Source organism: Perca fluviatilis, chromosome 1, assembly GCF_010015445.1.
Source record: "Perca fluviatilis chromosome 1, GENO_Pfluv_1.0, whole genome shotgun sequence".
Classification (NCBI taxonomy): domain Eukaryota; kingdom Metazoa; phylum Chordata; class Actinopteri; order Perciformes; family Percidae; genus Perca; species Perca fluviatilis.
Window position 1 is genome coordinate 43,977,454 of NC_053112.1, and position 19,526 is coordinate 43,996,979.

Sequence of the window (19,526 nt, forward strand, 5' to 3'; positions counted from 1 at the left end):
GAAGGTGGCAATGCGAGACTAGGGAGAGACAAATTAGAGCTGTATCATTCTTACTGGTAGAAAAGATTTGTGACCTAATAAATTCCCATCAAAGCTCCGACCCACCTTCAACCTGAGCAGAGGTCTAATCAGCCAGAATAAGTGAAATCACCTGTGTGGGTGTTCAGAGGCTTTAAAGTCACAATACATGCAATCCCGATTCATATACAACCTCGACCTAAATGACATCAGGCGGTCAGCACAACACCCAAAACAGTTTTAGGGCATTTTTCAGACACCTATAGACTGTAGGTGTCCAAACTATGCCCCGTGGGCCGTATGCAGCCTAACGCCTTCATTTATATGACCCACGAGTTATACATCTATTAAAATGCAGTTCTTATTGTGAACACTATGTGTCACTATCACCACATGGGCACATTGTTTGCACACTTTTTCTATATCAAAGAGGCTTTGTCAGTCCAATGTTTCTAATATTTTGCCCCCTCGGGGTGGACAAAATGTTTTAAACCCCTTTCAATATAATGCACGCCAGTACAACACCTTAATAATGACATCAATAATAAATAAAAAAATTGAACTTTGTGAGAGTAGAATTCATGGCAGACCTTTTGTATTGGATTAGTGTACCTAATAAAGTGGCCGGTGAGTGTATCTGGAAAAATGGGGAAATGCTCGGCCAGCGCTTTTAAGATTTTGCTGCCATTAGGAAGGCCATAGATCTGTTGACAAGCCTTTCTCTGTTGATGTGGAAGGAGGACGAAGGTTTGCTTCACAGAATTTTCATGTTAACCACAATACCTCGACAGAATCTACTGCGTGTGAGAGTTATTTGTTTCTTCTTTTTACATTGGCCAGAAATGTGGTGCTGGACAAAACCTCCCCTCAACTAACTCAACCTACAAGTTGCTAAACTAACTAACTAACTAACTAACTAACTAACTAACTAACTAACTAACTAACTAAACTAACTAACTAACTAACTAACTAACTATCTATCTATCTATCTATCTATCCATCCATCCATCCATCCATCTATCTATCTATCCATCCATCTAAGTCAGGGTGTGGACAACAAGTGTAATGTAATGTGTACAATCAGGTGCGTTAGATTTCCAAGGCCATGCATACAGTAGAAATACCTTCAGAGCCCAATGGCACTAGTCTATCTAGTCTTTAACCTATACATTACAGCTTTCTGTAATTGAGTGAAGTAGGTGGAGGACACCCTAAAATCACAAATTGCCCCATTATAGAAGCACTTACCTGGAGTATGTCAAGTTCACTGACAGTAGCTTGCTGCTGGGAACCCAGAGTGTCGGATGGCCCTGCGTGTCATAGATGATCTTCAGCAGGAACTTCCTGTGGTCATCATAAATCTTCTCTGTTCGCAAGGACCGATCGTAATCCACAGACAGCAAGTTCCTACCGTTCACCTGAAGGGGTGGAGACAAACAAACAACCAATGAATAAAGAAACTCTTGTGATCATATACATCTTTGATCAGCTGAAACATGGAATGCTTAGTATCTGACACTGATTATATTACCTGCGGATATGCTGAATCCCTGCTATGCTCCCTTCAAAGTGTGAACATGAATAAAATCATAACGGCCGTTAAAGGCCACTACATGCTGCAATGTTGATTTCATCCCACAATAGAAAAGCGTTCTATTCTATCCATCAAACAACACTGGTTTATTCTGAGAGCCATATCAGTAAATTGATTAAAATAGTTACATTTGCCCTAGCCTGGCCTACCGGATGTACAGTGCTGGGATAAAGCCTAAGACGCGCCAGATGTCAGAGGCATTGTCCTTTTCCTTCCGCTATCTCCACGATCTATTTTGCAAGGGCACGGTTGCTGCATCCGAGGCTTAGCGCCACCCACGACGTTCACCTGTTATGAAATGTTTGGTGTGTCTAAAATAGAAAGAGTTGATCTTTTGGGTAGCATGACCATGCTCAGATCATGAAAGTTTGCCCGTTAGATTTAGATATTTTTTCTGTACATGTGGAAATCAGTGATGGAGCAAAAGGTTACCAAAACCTAAGGGAATCAACCAGCTAATTTCCTGACAATCTGCACAGACAGACCGACCAATCAACAGAGTGACAGGGGACAGACAACGACTCAACGAAGTCTGTTTTTCTCTTCTTTTAAATTATTGGTCCACAAAATAAGATATAATAAATATAACAATGAGAATGCTTCAGAATAAAGGATTAGCCAGCTGGCTAAACAGACAAACAATAAATAAGCCCAGCTGTTAAATTATTACATTCTTGTTAATAACTGGCTGTTCAATTCAACATATGCACCTCAGGCAGTGAATTAAAACAAACTTCTGATCCAAGACCAATGAAACACTGTAGCATCACTGAGCCAGCTGGCCACTCTTTAGCGCTTTCTAAATGACGTGCTGTTTGTTCAAACTCCGATTTACGAAGACAGATAACCCAGGGTCAGAGATAAACTCACCTTATGACTCCTTGAAGCAAGGGAAATACTAAGAATTAGCCAAACGACTGTTTTACAGACCCGTTTCATTAAAGAGAGAGTCTTGCTGGAAAATGTTCAAGAGTCACTTTTCTCATCTTTTCATTTAGCCACTCATTCATTCGTAAATTAGCACCAGTTGAATGCAGCGAGGTGAATAAAGGAGCCAGAGAAGAAGAATATTGGGACGGTGGCTTGTTGCCAGCTGGAGGAGAAACAAGACTGGATAACAGCCAAAAGCCATGCAGAGTGTGAGCCACACCATATCAGGGGAAACAAATCATTTTGCAGATTGGCATGGCCTGTCATGTTCATAATGGAGCGGAGCAAACCCAGACTTCTATTTCAACGTACCACATAGGACTCTCTGATAGTCCTGCTTCCCTTTGCATAGATCACTTTACCTAACTACCTAGAATAGAAAGGCACGACTGGAAGAATGTCTGGGGTGTATTTACTGTACAACTACAGGTTTGGTCATCAACCCAATCTCAAGCCAAGTTCAGCACATCCTGGGTTTTTCTCACTGTAGTCCCTTTCTGGGTCCTTGTATGGTAAGCAAGAGCGCCAAGCCCATGAACTATCTACAGATTTTTAGGGCTGGCCCTCAATATTGGACTACTTGCATATTGGTTCGCTGGGAAGGTTTCATTTTGGGGATTTGAATATTTCTTTTTCTTTCAAAACTGTAATATCAGAATCCTCAAAAAATGCAAACAGTTACATAAAACAAACTTTCAAAAAATGCGCATTGCAGGCTGAAATTCTCTGTGGTGTTTTGTCGGGATTGAGCAGCTAAATGTCTGCTAGCCGCTGGCTAATTCACGCAGCGCTGTTCTGTCCAGCTCAGCCGAGAACGGAGAAATGTTGAGTTATAACAGAGCAGTCTGATGTGTAGACATCCGTGTGGTTATACTGCAGCAGCCGGCTGTCGTTCAGGCGTGCGTAATTCCACTGCACGCTGGCCGGCTGAGTCCTGATCAGAAGCTTTGAATATTAGCAATTGATTAGTACCGAAGCTTCGAAGCACAAAAAATTATATTTGAGACAGTCCTACTGACTTTGCATCATAGTTTGAATCCACTGTATGTCTTTCACCCATACATTATTGCGAATAAAAAAATACTATAATAATAAACTAACATGTCAGGATTAAAAATCCCATCACCACTGTCCTACATTCTTTTCTTTTTTTTAAGATTATTTTTTGGGGCTTTTTCCCTTTATTAGACAGTGGATAGATATGAAAGGGGAGAGAGATGGGGAATGACACGCAGCAAAGGGCAGCAGGTCGGACTGGGGAGAACGCTCTTACTGGGCGAGCTAGAGGCCGCCCCCCCACTGTCCTACATTCAATTCATTTCATAAAACTTGCCGCCGTGGACACTCTGTGTCCGAGAGTAGGCGTTTTCATTATTTCATCCAACAAGCTGCTCTACCATGCAGTTTCCCATTCACTCGCATCTTGTGCTCAATGCACATTCCTCAATAGGGTTAGCACACCGTATAAAAACATTATGAATATTAGCATTTAGCGGAATGGCTGGACTAAAGTTCACTGCTGTTCATCCAGCCCCTCAATCACTAATGCCTCAAATTGGCATCTTGCTGCTGCTGCAGCACAGCTGGACTGTCATTGTGTTAGTGAAGACAAATTCTCATACACACGACACACAAACATGTAGCTGACACATACAGTAAACTATATGTATGCTCACCTTTGCACACCTATTTTCAAAACCACATCTGCCTGCAACTCATTATTGCTAGCTCACAATACAACACTCCCCATTACCGCTAGTTGACCACCCATGCGGTTACATTCATTAGGGTTCATTGGACCATGCTGAGAATGGCACCGCTGTGTGGATCAAACTCTCCAGAGGCCACATGACTGTAGAGTTTCCTCCTATTAGACTGGGCTAGTTAGAGAGAACTTCATGCAATATTCAAGCGCTGCAGACAAATCACTGTCCCTTCCTTCTCTTCAAATAGCTTGTAAGAACAACAGTCACAGAACAAGAAACCCCTATGTAGCCCACATCAAGCTGCTCACAGAGGGGGACAAAATGATAGGAGTCATAGGACTCAGTGAGTTTGTGAGCAGTGTTGCATTAAAGCAATAATGTGGTGGATTTACATCTAATGTCCAGCTGGGGCCACACTGTGTGCAGTGCACAGTATGTTCTCTCACCGTCTGTGTTTGGGTTTCAAACAGTCAAAACACATGCAGGTGAATTTAAATTCTCTAAGTGTATACAGCATGTGCTATCCCTGTGATAGTAATCATGTATTTATACAATAAATACATGATTAATTAAACTGGTCCCTATCCATTGGACAACATGGACTAATCCAAATCCCATTTTCAATTAAATAAGATGCATGTCAGTCTAACCCTATTTTCTCTATCATTTAAGAAATAATGCCAGCGCTTGTAGATCAGCAGTCAGCAATGAAAAGGCTTTCTATTGTTCACTTTTCTTGTAGAGCACTCACCCTGAGCTTTCTACCAAAGACAATGACTTTTCCACGTGTCTGTTCCTTCCTGAACCTCCACTCCACCAGGTTTTGGCCATTCTCTCCCGGCAGCGTCATGTTGCGTCGGGCCACAGTTGGGTTAGCAGCACCTAGAAATGGAAATGAAAAAGACATGAATACCAACAATATCATACTGGAAAAAAACAACAAAAAAAAACAGAATATGCAAAGTAAAACAAGCAGTGCATCAATATGTGCTGTTTACACACATCACATCTGCTGTGTGTGTAAATGTTAGAGTGGTGCCTCCTGAATGCTTAGTTTATTTGACAGTTTGACTTATGAGTCACTCCCTGTAAAGGAAATCAAACTATTGCTCTTTTTTAGATTGTTTCTAACTTCATTGCAATATCCTGGGTATTGTACCTTGTGCACTACCTGTGAAGCTGCATCTTTTTACAGTGCATGGCAGATCATCCTAATCATGCTAGTAATCTAATATATTACTGAGCTCTTTTCTTTATCAAGTGCAACATAGTTAGGGCTGGGTATCAGTACTCAATACTTTGGGCTAAAATAACCCAGTACCAAGAAGTTTTGGAACTTCATTAGTCAAACCATACCTGAATCCGATCCTTTTTGTACTCAGGTCTAGAAAATAATGATTACTTGTGTGGTTTTGCTCGCAGCCAATCACCGCAAGCGTTCTTCAATTTAATGTGACGTGCGATTGGCCCAATACTGCAGCAGCTAGTAATGGCGGCATGTTACGCAAATGTGTGCATCCATTCACATGATGGGTATCAAATGAAGTTAAAAAAAAGGTATCACATGAAGTATTATTGGTATCTGTATCACTTTAAGGGTATAGGTATCCTTTAAACAATACCCAGCCCTACATAGTACATGCCAGTATCGAATTTAATAATTTACAGAAGCCTCTCTGCAAGGTTTAATGTCTACCACTTCAGACTCTGACTTAGATCTCAAGATGGGCTTTGCATATGGTTTAAATATTTTAATGTAGTCCATTTAATGCAAATCACATATCATATAAATCAATTTTAACTTCTACTAACCATGTTCAAAAGCATGCTGTAGTGTTTTAGCTTTGGGCCATTATATGAAAATGAGCCTGCAGAGATTTGACACTTGAGTTGATCATTAATCACTGTAAGCATCTCTTCTGTATTTATTGTTGTGAATGTTATATTGCTGCAGTTTGGTAGGTCAGCTGCTAATGCAGGCTTGTAAATCCTAAAAGTCTGCACTTCATCACCATGCAATGATAACATGACATATTTATTATGACAGATGACCTACAGTACATGCAGCACATGTTTTTTACACTGTACGGTCATGAATGCAAACCAGTGGCTATCTAAAAACATAGACACACTACTGTGGTGCATTGGAAAATAGTCAGCGAACAAAGACAAATATACAGTAATATAAAAGCAGTAAATGGACTAAAGTGTGAAAACACTGGTACGACTTGAAAAAGCATTAGATCAAAGGCATTAACCCTCTGAGGTTAAAAAAAGGGCATTTTCACATAATTTCTTAAATTTACCTTTTTAAGGTATTTGCATATAATTGATCACAATGTGTTTCATATCAAAATGAACACACTCAGCTTTCCGTATAGTGGCACATTTTTTCTAGAGCCATGTGTAAAGAGATAATTTGAAACGTTGAAGGCTTTTTGAAAGTCCTCAAATCTCTTTTTAAAACAAACCTTAATGATGTGTTGCATGAATTGTTTTGGTGCTTAAAATGAGTTTACCAAAGTCTTAGGTTCACAAAGTACTGTAATATATGATAGAAATCGTAGATAAATGTCTGAAATTAGATATTGTAATATCGCTTTTTGAGTAGGAGTTTTGTCAAACATTGTTTGGACGCGCCGGTGCATCTTTTGTCCTCAGAGGGTTAACATGTGATACTTTGTGTTATTATTATGATGATTTTCTGATACTCTCAGAGAAAATCCAATCCTATTGTGTCAAATCAAACGGTGAGCTGAAAACACTGTATCGCTACAGCTGGAAATGCAGTGGCCTGCACCGAGTGTCGGAGTAGAACAGAGAACATCACACTGACACGGATATCCTACTATGATCCTTTTCACAAACAGGCCCTTCACATGGTGTTTACCTGCAGAGAGCTTTATTGGCAAAAGGCTTCTGACAGAGCATGCGACACAAAAACTCTTAGCTTAACACATTTACATGGAAATCTGATACACAGCGCACTGAGCAATTCATAACTCATAAGCTATTCATGAAGATAGCCTATACACATACTGCATAGTGTAAAGCAAGCTAAAGTAATTTAACCAATGTCAACCAATCTGTAACATAATCCTTTTGACATGACACCTCTGATTAGTCCACATTATACATTCTGGGTAATGTGCTCAAAACTTCATACCTGCCAGTATATGGGGCTCTGTCTGGTAGTGTGTGTCCATCCCATTGGCATAGATGACCCTCAGTGAATGGTCATTACCCACCTGGTAGCTGTTACGAAGCTGGTCTATATGACAGAAAGACAGAGAGACAATTATCATGAATTTATTCAAAAACATATTATCAATAGACTTTTCCCACAGCAGACATTTTAGGTGCTTCTCATGGCCCTTATTTGATAGCTCCTCGACTCCTCGGTCCTCGGGCTGAACCGGAAGTTGTTCTGTCCCTCTTCGGTGAAGGCTGTCTCTCAAAGCTCTTATTTCTGCCCTGAGGACAGAGGAGCGAGCATCGAGGAGGGATCATCGAGGAGCTATAGGCGAGGATACAGTGAGCAGCCTTCCCAGAAGACGTGCAGCTGAAGGAGTTGCTAACTCCGCCCAAACAGCTGACAGATTCATGTGACGCTTCAGAGGAAAGGAGCTCAGTGGTGTTTTAAGCCCCCAACGTCTCCTTCCAGGCAGCGCTGCGAGCGTTGACTTCAAGGCACCTAACCCTAACCTTAACCCTAACCATAACCATTGCCTAATCCTAGTGCCTTCCCGGCAGCGCTGCCTGGAAGGAGACGTTGGGGGCTTAAAATACTGATAAACAGGAAAGGACGTCCTCGCGTCTCTCCCGTGCCTCCTCGGTGGGAGGGACTAAGACGCGAGGAAGGGAGGCAAGTGGAGCAGTCGAGGGGGCATTTTAAGCAACTTGTCATAGCAGGAAAAGCACAGGTGAAATGCATTTTGTTAACCATGGCTCAGTTCCATCCAAGTGTCCCAGTAAGTCATGACAGTGAGCCAGCATGCACAATACCAGCAACCTGGAACTATCGCACCTAAATGGAATGCAGTCATCCGTGCTTTTTCTACCATGACAGGCCAAAATGTCTGCAGTGAAAGAAGTCACTTAAACTGAATTGAGGGGAAGGAGAGAGAAAAAAAAGACAAAGAGAGGAGGAGAGCAAGTACAAGTGACAGAGGGAGGGCGATACAGGGATGTAAAGAGAGAAAACAGTAGAATTAATTTTGGTGGGCAGCGTTTGAACCTGCTAATGGAGCACAGAGCAGGTATTAACATTCCGCAGCCTCTTTTAATTAGGTTCCCCTTGACCTCTCGCAGGACTAATGGCTCTTTGTGTGTGTGTGTGTGTGTGTGTGTGTGTGTGTGTGTGTGTGTGTGTGTGTGTGTGTGTGTGTGTGTGTGTGTGTGAGAGAGAGAGAGAGAGAGAGAGAGTAAGAAAGAGATAGAGGCTCTCTAGGCTATAGATATTTTACTTCTCCCTTTTTGCTTCTGACATGCCATCAGGTAAATTATTCTTTTTTGAATGATTGTCTTTTTAAAAACTAAAAAAAATACTTTTTACGTCGACTTTATTGAGATCATTTTTCAAGGCCAAGTTAAAAAGAAAAAGAAAAATACTAACACCCAGCAATTTAAACATCCAGAAAATGAATGTAATTAATATTATCACCCAATTGTACTTTATGTTTCTTTGTTGACTACCTAAATACCCCTGTAGATAAAACATACCCCCCCCTCCAACCCCACCGTACTGTATACATCCAGAATACCCTTTATGACAAAATATGCAACTGTAGGATTGCAAGTGGGTCCCATCCAAGTCTTTTTCAACTGTCCCAATACACTTCAAGTAGGGAGAGGGACCATGATTCCATTCCATTCCATATTTGGAAGGGTAATATGTCATCTGCTGGTGGTTGAGAGACCCTAATAGTTTAATTCTCATCAGAGGAGGATGCCTCATAATCATGATCCTTCTCAACATTCAAAAAACGTTGCTTGGAGGTCATTTTCAATGGAGAGAGTATGAAGAGAGAGCACACAGAGCACCAAGAGAAATGGTTAAGAAAACTGCTGTTCAAGCTTTTATATGTTTGTCCCTCCTCTATGTTGTGTGAAGTATCAATGTCCTCGCAGGTACAATATGTCCCCTCCCTCACGCTGTGGGATATCAGGGGTTTTCGCACTACTACAGGTATGTTTATGGCAGGTTATGGACCTAAAGAGTACATGTGATAGTGACCTCAACATCAGCCAAAACAAACCTAACAAAAGTGTGTAAATGTTCATATTTGCTATATGTTTTATACAGCTAAAAGGCCTGGGGTCAAATTGATCCCAAGGAACACTGATGCATACAAAATGTGTACAGGGCATTGAAAATGTATCATCATGTTAATTTTATGTTTACCTAGTTGTCCTCATTATAGGGTAACTACCGTTTTTTCCAACCTGGACCCTATTTTCCTATGTTTTTGTGTCTAATACTGGTCCAGTATTAAGCAAGATCGCTGCGGTCGGCAGCTACAAACAAGCTACAATGTAAGTTAATGGGGCAATTGTCCAGCTTGTATTTACGTTCATAAAGTGCGTTTTCCCACTGACAGGCTCAGATTAATATTGTAAGTGTCTGACAACATTATGGAAAGGATTTCTAAGGTCGACCTTTCTGTTAAAGAGTAAGATCCTTGTTTTAAACATCTGCAAAATTGTGTTCGCTAAACCCATCAGACTCCATGTAAATAAACAGTAACTTTAGCATCTTATATACACTTCATTCAAAGTCGACAGAAAAAATAAAACTATCAAAAGCCGTTTTGGGTCGTCTTTTCACTGTTCCAACAATCACAACTGTAGTTTTGGTTGAAATAAACACATAGTTTACCGATTGACAAATTAGGGGTGGGGGAAAAAATCGATACAGCATAGTATCGCGATATTTTGAAATGTATATTTTTAGATAAAACAGATGTTGGCAAAGTTTCCTTTTGGGGGACAACATTTGAAATTGGGAATATTTCAAGTTGTAAAAGAATATTGCAATGTGTTTAAAATCGCAATAATTTCGTATCGTGACATAAGTATCGGGATGATATCGTATCGTGAGGCCTCTGGTGATTCCCACCTCTAGTGAAAATATGCTGGCTCTATACACACTAAAAGTATTGCTTTTTTAAATGGAGTCTGGTGGGTTTAGCGCAAGCGACTTCAGAGCTGTTTCTGGTTAAACAGAAAGGTCTCAAAGAGGTTTTAAAGGTCTATCTCTGTAGGGATCCTTTCCATGATGTGGTCAGACACTTAGAATATTAGTCTGAGCCTGTCAGTGGCAAAACGAGCACTGTTGTGAAGGTAAATACAAGCTGGACAATTGTCCTATTAACTTACATTGTAGCTTGTTTCTCCGCTGCCAACTCCAGCGATCTCTCTTAATACTGGACCAATATCAAAGACTGTTGTTCCCATCAGTCACTTAGACACAAAAACATAGGAAAATAGGGTCCAGGTTGAAAAAAAAACACTAGTTACCCTTTAAATGAGGAAAAGTCATTCAATATGAAGCTTTTGCTACCTTTTTCTGTTTTTGTATGATCAATAAGGAACTTTTTTCTGACATTTTTAGGACTTTATGGCGACCAAACTGTAAGTGAGAAGACTTTATAAGACATACAATAATACATACAATAATACGCTCAAAGATATTTGACTTTTCTCTTAAAGCAAAACTAGAGAACTTTTTGTAACTTAAAATAATGTTTCCAAAATCATTTCAGTGGTTCAACAACTTGTAAGATGGTGAACGGCACTTCTGCATTCACTTTGCACTATGCAAGTTTGCCAGATTGGGTAATGGATCTGTAGTTCGAATGAGACATAATGGGACAATTCCGCTTCCAACCTGTAGGGGGACCGAAGCGGGAAAAGTTATATGAACTTTACATCTGACCCTGGATGTGATTCTCATTTTCCAGTGTGGCCCTTAGTGAAGTTGAGTTTGACACCCCTGTGTTAAGGCAATCTCTACATGGGGTAGCTGACTTTTCAGCCATTGTCTCCTGACCCTGATAGCACGTTAAACACACAGCAGTGATGTTGCAGATTGTCTAAATGTTTCATAAAACACTATTGTCTTCTTTGTAGACTGTACATTGTGGGACATCTTGCATCTTCTTTAATGTGATTAAGAATTGGTTGAGATAATGATTGATCCTCGAACACAAGCTGGGCTTCTTCCACAGTGATTCATATTCATCTGAATCACAGCCAGCCATAGGAAAATAGGGTCCAGGTTGAAAAAAAACGCTAGTTACCCTTTAAATGAGGAAAAGTCATTCAATATGAAGCAAAACAAATGATGACAGGCCCTTTTTTTAGAGGATTTAAACATTGATAGTGGTCAAATTGACCCTGAGGATTACAGGAGGGTTAGCCTTTTAAAGCTGTCCAAAATATGACTCCTGCAAACAGCAACCACTGTTCGGTCATTGTTTGACGGGGATTGCATGTTGTGGTTTAATATTTTGGGGTGGATCAGCTGGGTGGATTTGATCCTTCACTCCTACCCACCCACATCAATTTTCCAGCACAAAAGAAAGGCTTTGTACAATATGTTATGAATGGGGAGAGACAGAACATGATAATGCATTGGGATCCAATCCACAACAACATCAAAAGGACAAAATACAGCAGCTACATTAGCTTGTTTCCCATTTCTGGGCTGCAGCTACACCCAATGTGATTTCACATTACCTAGACCACATGCACACTGGCACACTGGGCAGTTTAGATGAAAGGGAGGAGGCGAAACAAATAAATAATGTACATGTATTGATATAGAGGAATGCTAAACTTGTCGATGGCTTTGAATAACTTATTACATTCTGATCAATACCTGCTCTGCTGTGAGGGAGTATCTACTCTGTCCCTCACACTCAGGACACGTGTAGCTCGCTCTGAAACAAATGCTGCCAGCCACTCGAGGCCACGCTTCAACTGGCTCAGTAGTTCAGATTTAACAAGGGCATCAGTGCTAAATTATTGTTTTCCCTAGGCATTTATGCGGGATATCTGATGTGAAGGATCATAAGGATGGTGAAAGCTTTTTTCTTCCTTTTGCAGTTCCCACTCAAATCTAGAATTATCTGAGAGGATGCATTGACGGATCAATCCCTAACTCACTTCCTCATCTCAGGTCTATCCTCAAAAGATTTAAAATTGAAACAAAAAAAACATTAAATGTACTTATGACTAGAGTTGTTCCGATACCAATGCCATTATCCGAAAACAGCTACCGATACCGCCTAAAATGTTGGTATCGGTATCGGCAAGTACGCAAGATCGATCCAATACCACGTAATTTACCTCTGAAATGTTTTACTTTAAAGTAGTTCATTCATGTTCTTTTTCCGTTATGACTGACTGTCAAACTTGATAATAAAAAAGCTTCTATGGCATTCATTCTCTGTATTTTGTTCATGTATCATAAAGGGTTTAAGGCCATACAACAATGATAGCAATCATATCAGTACTCCGTATCGGCCGGTACTCAAGTTCAGGTAACATCTCTACATGTGAAAAAAGGTGCTGGTGTGATTGACCCTGATATTTCGACAGGAAAAAAATAATTTTTAAAAAGGTAGTATTTGTTGCAGGGCTAATGTACTGAATAGCACAACATTTTACAGCTCTTCATGATACTGGCCCTCATTTACGAAACATACGTACGACAGAAAACAAGCGTAAAACCGGCGTATGGTCATTTCAACGCAAAGCTCGGCATTTATCAATATGGACGTGAGCTGAGGCCACGATCAAATCTCACGTCAAGTTTAAATTCGTGTACGCAAGTTTTCGAGTCAGTGTGGACTTGCGGTGCAGCATATAATCAGTTTAACAGGAGAAGGAGAAGTTATCACTTATCGGCATCTGGCTCTTTTAGAAGACCTTTATGCGCCGGTACAACAGTGGACACGTATGCACACGGGCCACGTGGAGCGCTCCATCGGATTGATTAAGGGCAGATGATTGTGTCTTGCATCAGCGGGGGGGACCCCAATATACATGGCAGAAAAAGTCTGCAACATTGTTTTAGCCTGTAGGGTTCTCCACAACATCGCGCAGGAAAACAGGGTGCCATAAATGTAGTGATGGAGCCAGATGACCCGATGCCAGCTCACGGTTGCCTGGCTCTGACTCATGAAAAAAAGACTAAAACAAGTAAAATAAAAGACACTGCATAAACTCTGCTACTGTGCGTTTAATTAAATATAGGTACACCATGTAAGAGATTGCAATTTAAGCCTGTATATTACTATTAGGACTAGAGCATACATACAGTATGTCAAGGATGTATAAATTAAATAAACTTCAGCTGTGCGATTTACTACGGCATCAGTGATTCCATTCCGCATTCTTACCTTGTGATTGGTGTGATACGAACTTTTCATGAATCACACGTGAAGCCTGTCGTAAGATGATTTCTGTGCTCATATCTGCGCTGGTTTCTACGTTAGGTTGATAAATGAGGGCCACTGTGTCCACATCTGCACATCTACACTTTTTTTCTTTCTTTCAGTTAGGTTAGCAAGTAGTTAATGGTTATGGATAAGAACAAAGGTCTGTATTGCGAAATGGAATTCACTTAGACCTTGATCATGAACCATTCGTTCAAAAAGCAACCAAAAGTTAAGAACTGTAATTCGTAAGCATTCCGTGTTTTTTTGCTGTATTCACTACATTGACGGCCGCTGTATAAAAACGCGGCTGGCCGCGTAGGGAGGAGGTCGGGGTGGATAGGTGAGCGTTAACATGCAGGACTTTCAAGCCAGAGAGCGGAGTTCACTTCCTGGGGAAAACTAAAGTCTTTCACCCAGGAAATGCGTGTAAACCACGTTTTGGTGTGCATACATTTTCGTACGATATCATACGGACCCGTTCATGAGAATGCGTTGATACTGTTAACTGTAGCTCAGTACATACAGTACAGTGGTCCCACGGTGCATTCCCCTGAGCCACAGGGTCATATTGTGGAAAGCAATCTGAATAAAACATTTCACAATTTGGCAATTGGACAGAGAAATATAGATTTGATTATCTGGAGTGTTACCCTGGGAAAGTGCCAGGACTGGTGGTGGCTAAAGATCATGAGCTACAAAGCTGAGAAATGTCTGAATTACCAGGGTGAAGCTATATGTATAATGCTGTTAAGGCAAATGTGTCAAACTCAAGGCCCGAGGGCCAAATCCGGCCCTTTGCATATTTTGATCCGGCCCGCATATCGCTTTTTTTAAAGGTGCTCTAAGCTATGTTGGGTGACGGCACTTCTTGTTGTCGTTCAAAGTATTTTCAAACAAAACAAGGCTAGCTCTCCCCTCCCTCCTCCTCATACCGTCCCCTCTCCCTCCCTTCTGTGCTTCCGCGCACTAACCCCCCACCCCCCCAGCCCCAAATCCTTCTTGTCGGTTATTGGCTGGAACACTGGAACACTGTTTGTTATGTTTGGTGGTGCAGGTTGGCCAGTTTGTTTCTGTTGTTGTTTGTGGAGCCTGGGCTGTCTACAGAGACCGCATTTTTTACAGTGTGTTCAGGGGACAGGCAGCTAGCGGATAGTGAGGAGATGTTTGCTGTATGTGACAAAAAATGTTGTAGCCTAAAAAACCGCAACATCGCTTAGAGCACTTTTAATGTTTTGTCGCTTTTTTCTACGTTTTTGTCTCTTTTTCAGAGGGTTTTTTGGTGCTTTTCCAACTTTTTTGGAGGCTTTTCCTTGTTTTCTTTCCCGATGTTTTTGTCGCTTTTGCTACCTTTTTCTGTTTTTCTATGATCAGTAAGGAACTTTTTTCTGACATTTTTAGGACTTTATGTCGACCAAACTGTAAGTGAGAAGACTTTATAAGACATACAATAATACACTCAAAGATATTTGACTTTTCTCTTAAAGCAACACTAGAGAACTTTTTGTAACTTAAAATAATGTTTCCAAAATCATTTCAGTGGTTCAACAACTCGTAAGAGGGTGAACGGCACTTCTGCATTCACTTTGCACTATGCAAGTTTGCCAGATTGGGTAATGGATCTGTAGTTCGAATGAGACATAATGGGACAATTCCGCTTCCAACCTGTAGGGGGACCGAAGCGGGAAAAGTTATATGAACTTTACATCTGACCCTGGATGTGATTCTCATTTTCCAGTGTGGCCCTTAGTGAAGTTGAGTTTGACACCCCTGTGTTAAGGCAATCTCTACATGGGGTAGCTGACTTTTCAGCCATTGTCTCCTGACCCTGATAGCACGTTAAACACACAGCAGTGATGTTGCAGATTTGTCTAAATGTTTCATAAAACACTATTGTCTTCTTTGTAGACTGTACATTGTGTGACATCTTGCATCTTCTTAAATGTGATTAAGAATTGGTTGAGATAATGATTGATCCTCGAACACAAGCTGGGCTTCTTCCACAGTGATTCATATTCATCTGAATCACAGCCAGCCGTCAGTGATTTCAATTTTTCCATTGAAGAAAAAAATAACATGTTGAAAAATGTTGAATAGAGAACACACAGAACTCGTTTCTACAGGAACAATATCATACAGTGTGATTTACATTACAAAGGCATTCACACACACACACACACACACACTTGTGTAAGTGCCTTACCTTGCACCAGAGTGTAGAAGGAGTCTATTGATGAAAGGTTGGTTGTGATGGAAACGTCCTCATCTCTCCCTGACGTCTCAATGTCCACAGCAACAGCCCCTGACGACATGTCGCCGTGGAGATTGGTCACCACGCCGGTGGGGAAGGTCACATTAGTCAGACGACCCTCGCTGTCATAGCTGCAAGGACAGTGAGGACGCAGGGAGGGAGGAATAAAGGGACATTAGTTTCCATTAATGTAATGTGCTTTATGGAACCCTGTAAAAAAATATGAATCTACATTACACACACACACACACACACACACACACACACACACACACACACACACACACACACACACAGAGTTTCTTACAGCTCAATGTGCTACAGCAGCTCAGGGAAACAGCAATTTTAGAGAAGGTGGAATTAAAACTGGATCCACCCAGCAGCAGGTAGATCTGGAAATCTTATCAATCTAATTAGAGGAAGTCAATTTTAAATTCAGCGAATTTCTTCTATGTCACGAGGTTTTTCAATTATTTTCTGTCTCTAGACATAAACTTGTAGAAACAGTGGAGAAGAGGAGTGTATGTCAGCTGTTGAGCTGGTTTGAGATGGTGTAGATTGCATGTGATGCTGTTCTGTCAGAAGGTTTGCTGTAAAACCATTAGGAGCTAATATAATTCCCAGTAACATGGTAAATATACTTGTAGATGGCTTTTGAAATAAAAAAAATAAAAAAAATCCAACGGTCCCTCCATCCATCAGCACACAGCAGTGCAGACATGCACTCAAATCATTTATAAACACAGTAGTGCTACTCACTCATAGAAGGTAGTCCAGCCTATTTGGATGCTCTTGGTAGCCAGCAAACCGCTGTTGCCATGGTAACTGAACAAGACCAGTTCCTGACCCTGAGCTGTGAGACTCTTCAGACCTCCATTAGTCCCGATGGTCAGCCAGATGACCTATACCCAAACAAAAAACACAAACAGCCACATGTTCAGATTCCTACTTCATGGGAGCCGTCGCCTCAGACCATTAACATCTGTATGTTTATTTCGACAAAAATTGTGAGAAGCAACACTGTATTCAAAATAATGATAAAAAAAAGAACTAATGGCTGGCTGAATGCAGTTTTTTTAATCAACATGTATTTTGATAATAAGTTAAAGTTTGACAGCATAGCAAAAGACCTGCTCATCTCACCTGATTGTCCGGGGCGACCACACGTACAGGCAACCTGTTGGTATCTCTACGGATGCGGAGGGTGTTCCCGCTGCTGTCTGTCACTGCGGTTACATCCTCCTCATTGCTGAGAGTGAAGGAATGGAGGGTGGAAAATGACAAAGTGAAAATATAGGTTAAGTTTCAAAAGGAAGGAGAAAAAACAGATTTACAGTATTTCTTAATATGTTACAAAAAAGGACAAGAAACACAAGTTCCCTTACTGATATACACTAAACCTTTTATTTATTCAGGGAAGGTTCACTGAGAGGAAGGCTTTCTTTTGCAGGAACACCCTGACCACATTCACACAGTAACACACATTGACACCTGGAAGCTGCCTAGTACAACCACAGTCTGATCTGCTGGCCACTGAGCAGCTCCGCTGGAGCGGTTGGGTTAAGGGCCTTGCTCAGGGGCACCTCAGTGGTGGTAATGAGGGAGGGACAAGCGCTGCTCTTTCACTTTCCCCACCCTAACCCTATCCTGTCGTACTGGGGATTGAACCTTCTCTAACCTTTAGGCCACCACTGCCCACAAAAAAACCTTTGCAGGGGATGTGTTGCACTCATCTTCATGGCAAAATTTAATTCTATTTTCTCACACAAACCAACCTGTAGCTGAAGTTGTATTTATAGTCTCCAGTGACCAGAGACATGGTGAACTGATGAGTCCCGTTCCCATCAAACACATAGAGCTCCTGAGAGGCTGGAGAGGCCACTTCATAGGAGCTGGGACCTGAAGCCAGGGAGCCTGGAGACACACAGACAAGCAGATGGATACACTGTGATTTCTGTATTATTATATGTTTTATTATGAATTAAAATACCCAAAAATATATAGACCTACAAGTCCAGCTAAAATGATTATACCATTAAACACACAACTGTTTTGATCGTTTCCAGTTTCTAAAATGTCTGCATTCAGAACTTTTACTTTTAATACTTTAAGTACATTTTCCTGATGATACTTTTTGTAACATGTTCAATGCAGGACTTTTACTTGTAGAGAGTATTTTTACAGAGTGGTATTAGTACTTTTAAGGATCGGAATACTTCTTCCACCACTGCTGTCTAATATAATATTTGGGACAGTTGTGCTGACCAGCCTGTGTACACACAAGCAGCAGTCAGAGCCTAAAGCTTCTTCGTCATTTAGCCTGTGAGACCATGCACAGTTCAGTGGGGTCTGGAGTAAACTGCTGTAGTACCCGTTAACATCGTCAACCCCTCACCCTCTTCAATGTGTCCGTCTTGCCAGTGCATGCTGTCTAGCCTAGAGTTTAGATTGTCTGCCCGAGCCCGAACTCGGCCCGCCTCTGTCCTCGAGCCGGTCCGGGCCCTTGATCAAGCATTTGTGTTTTTTTAATCATTACTTTATTAGCCTAATTGGGTGGGGAGAAAGCTATGCCTCTCCAGCTTCTCCCGTAGCTCTGGGTATATGTCCTGACCTGCACTGACTTGAGCGTGAGGTAAACTGCGCTAAATCGTGGCTCCCCCATCTGTAGCACTGTCTTCGATAATTGCGCAACCAGGCCAGATTGTTTCAGATATCTCACGAGTCCTTTAGCAGCAGATATGGTCTCTCCTATACCCAGCACGTTGTAGGCCAGTGCGTCAGCATGCAGACCGTGGCGAAGGACAGTATTAATTAGGTGATCGAGACAAGAAAGTCTCCTCTATGGTTCCAGGGCTTTGATTATGTTGCTGCCTTGATCGGTTATCCACAGGTAAAAGCAATTGTAGTTGAGAACCTCAGTTATAACGGCCCACGTATTAAAAATGTGTTTTCGGGTTTAAATCGGGATCGGTCTCCTAATTACAGTAAATGTGTTGGGCCGGGCCAGGCTCAGACACAATGTGCACGGGCTCAGCTAGGGTCGGGCTTGATTTTTTGGGCCCGATCTAAGCTTTAGTCTAGCCACTGTTCAAAGCACATTGAAGCAAAAGCATCTGTAGAGCATTTCACCTTTTGTTTAGAGCCCAGGCTGGCTCTGACACAGGTTCACACCCTAATTAATCGAAGCACCTTTGCTTGATGGAGCAGACATTATTAAGTCTATGCAAACTCACTCAGACAGACTTGTTGAATGTGTTCTCAGCTTTTGTTTATTTCTTGTTTCCTGTTAACTTGTGTAAAACCCTGGTCAGAAATTGCCCAGCTTTTTGTGAACTTCTGTCTCCACTGGGTAGTGACTACAACTCATCTGAATCAGCAACAGAATTCAACATTACTTGCTCTTCCACACATTCTTTCTGGGCCAAATATGAGTGCATGTGGTCCACATTCCATGTTACAGTGTACACAAATCATGGCCTTTATACCCACAACACTACATGCACTCTACCATAATGTATCTATCGCAACAGATAAGGTGACTTACAATATTTGGCCCTCCCAAAAAAAACAACCTTAGTATGTCC

The 19,526-nt window shown here is 41.4% G+C and overlaps 1 protein-coding gene across 9 annotated transcripts in view; it reads right to left on the reverse strand.

Annotated features, from left to right (window-relative positions):
• The window catches only part of tenm3 (teneurin transmembrane protein 3), a 294,603-nt gene that overhangs the window by 20,411 nt on the left and 254,666 nt on the right, over positions 1-19,526 (reverse strand). For all 9 annotated transcript variants that reach the window (XM_039800537.1, XM_039800527.1, XM_039800511.1 and 6 more), the window contains 7 exons: positions 17,718-17,856; positions 17,086-17,191; positions 16,702-16,844; positions 15,895-16,073; positions 7,415-7,519; positions 5,000-5,130; positions 1,267-1,436 (listed from right to left, as the gene is read on the reverse strand). In XM_039800537.1, the coding sequence (XP_039656471.1) occupies positions 1,267-1,436; positions 5,000-5,130; positions 7,415-7,519; positions 15,895-16,073; positions 16,702-16,844; positions 17,086-17,191; positions 17,718-17,856 (973 nt within the window). The remainder of the gene's footprint in view (positions 1-1,266; positions 1,437-4,999; positions 5,131-7,414; positions 7,520-15,894; positions 16,074-16,701; positions 16,845-17,085; positions 17,192-17,717; positions 17,857-19,526) is intronic.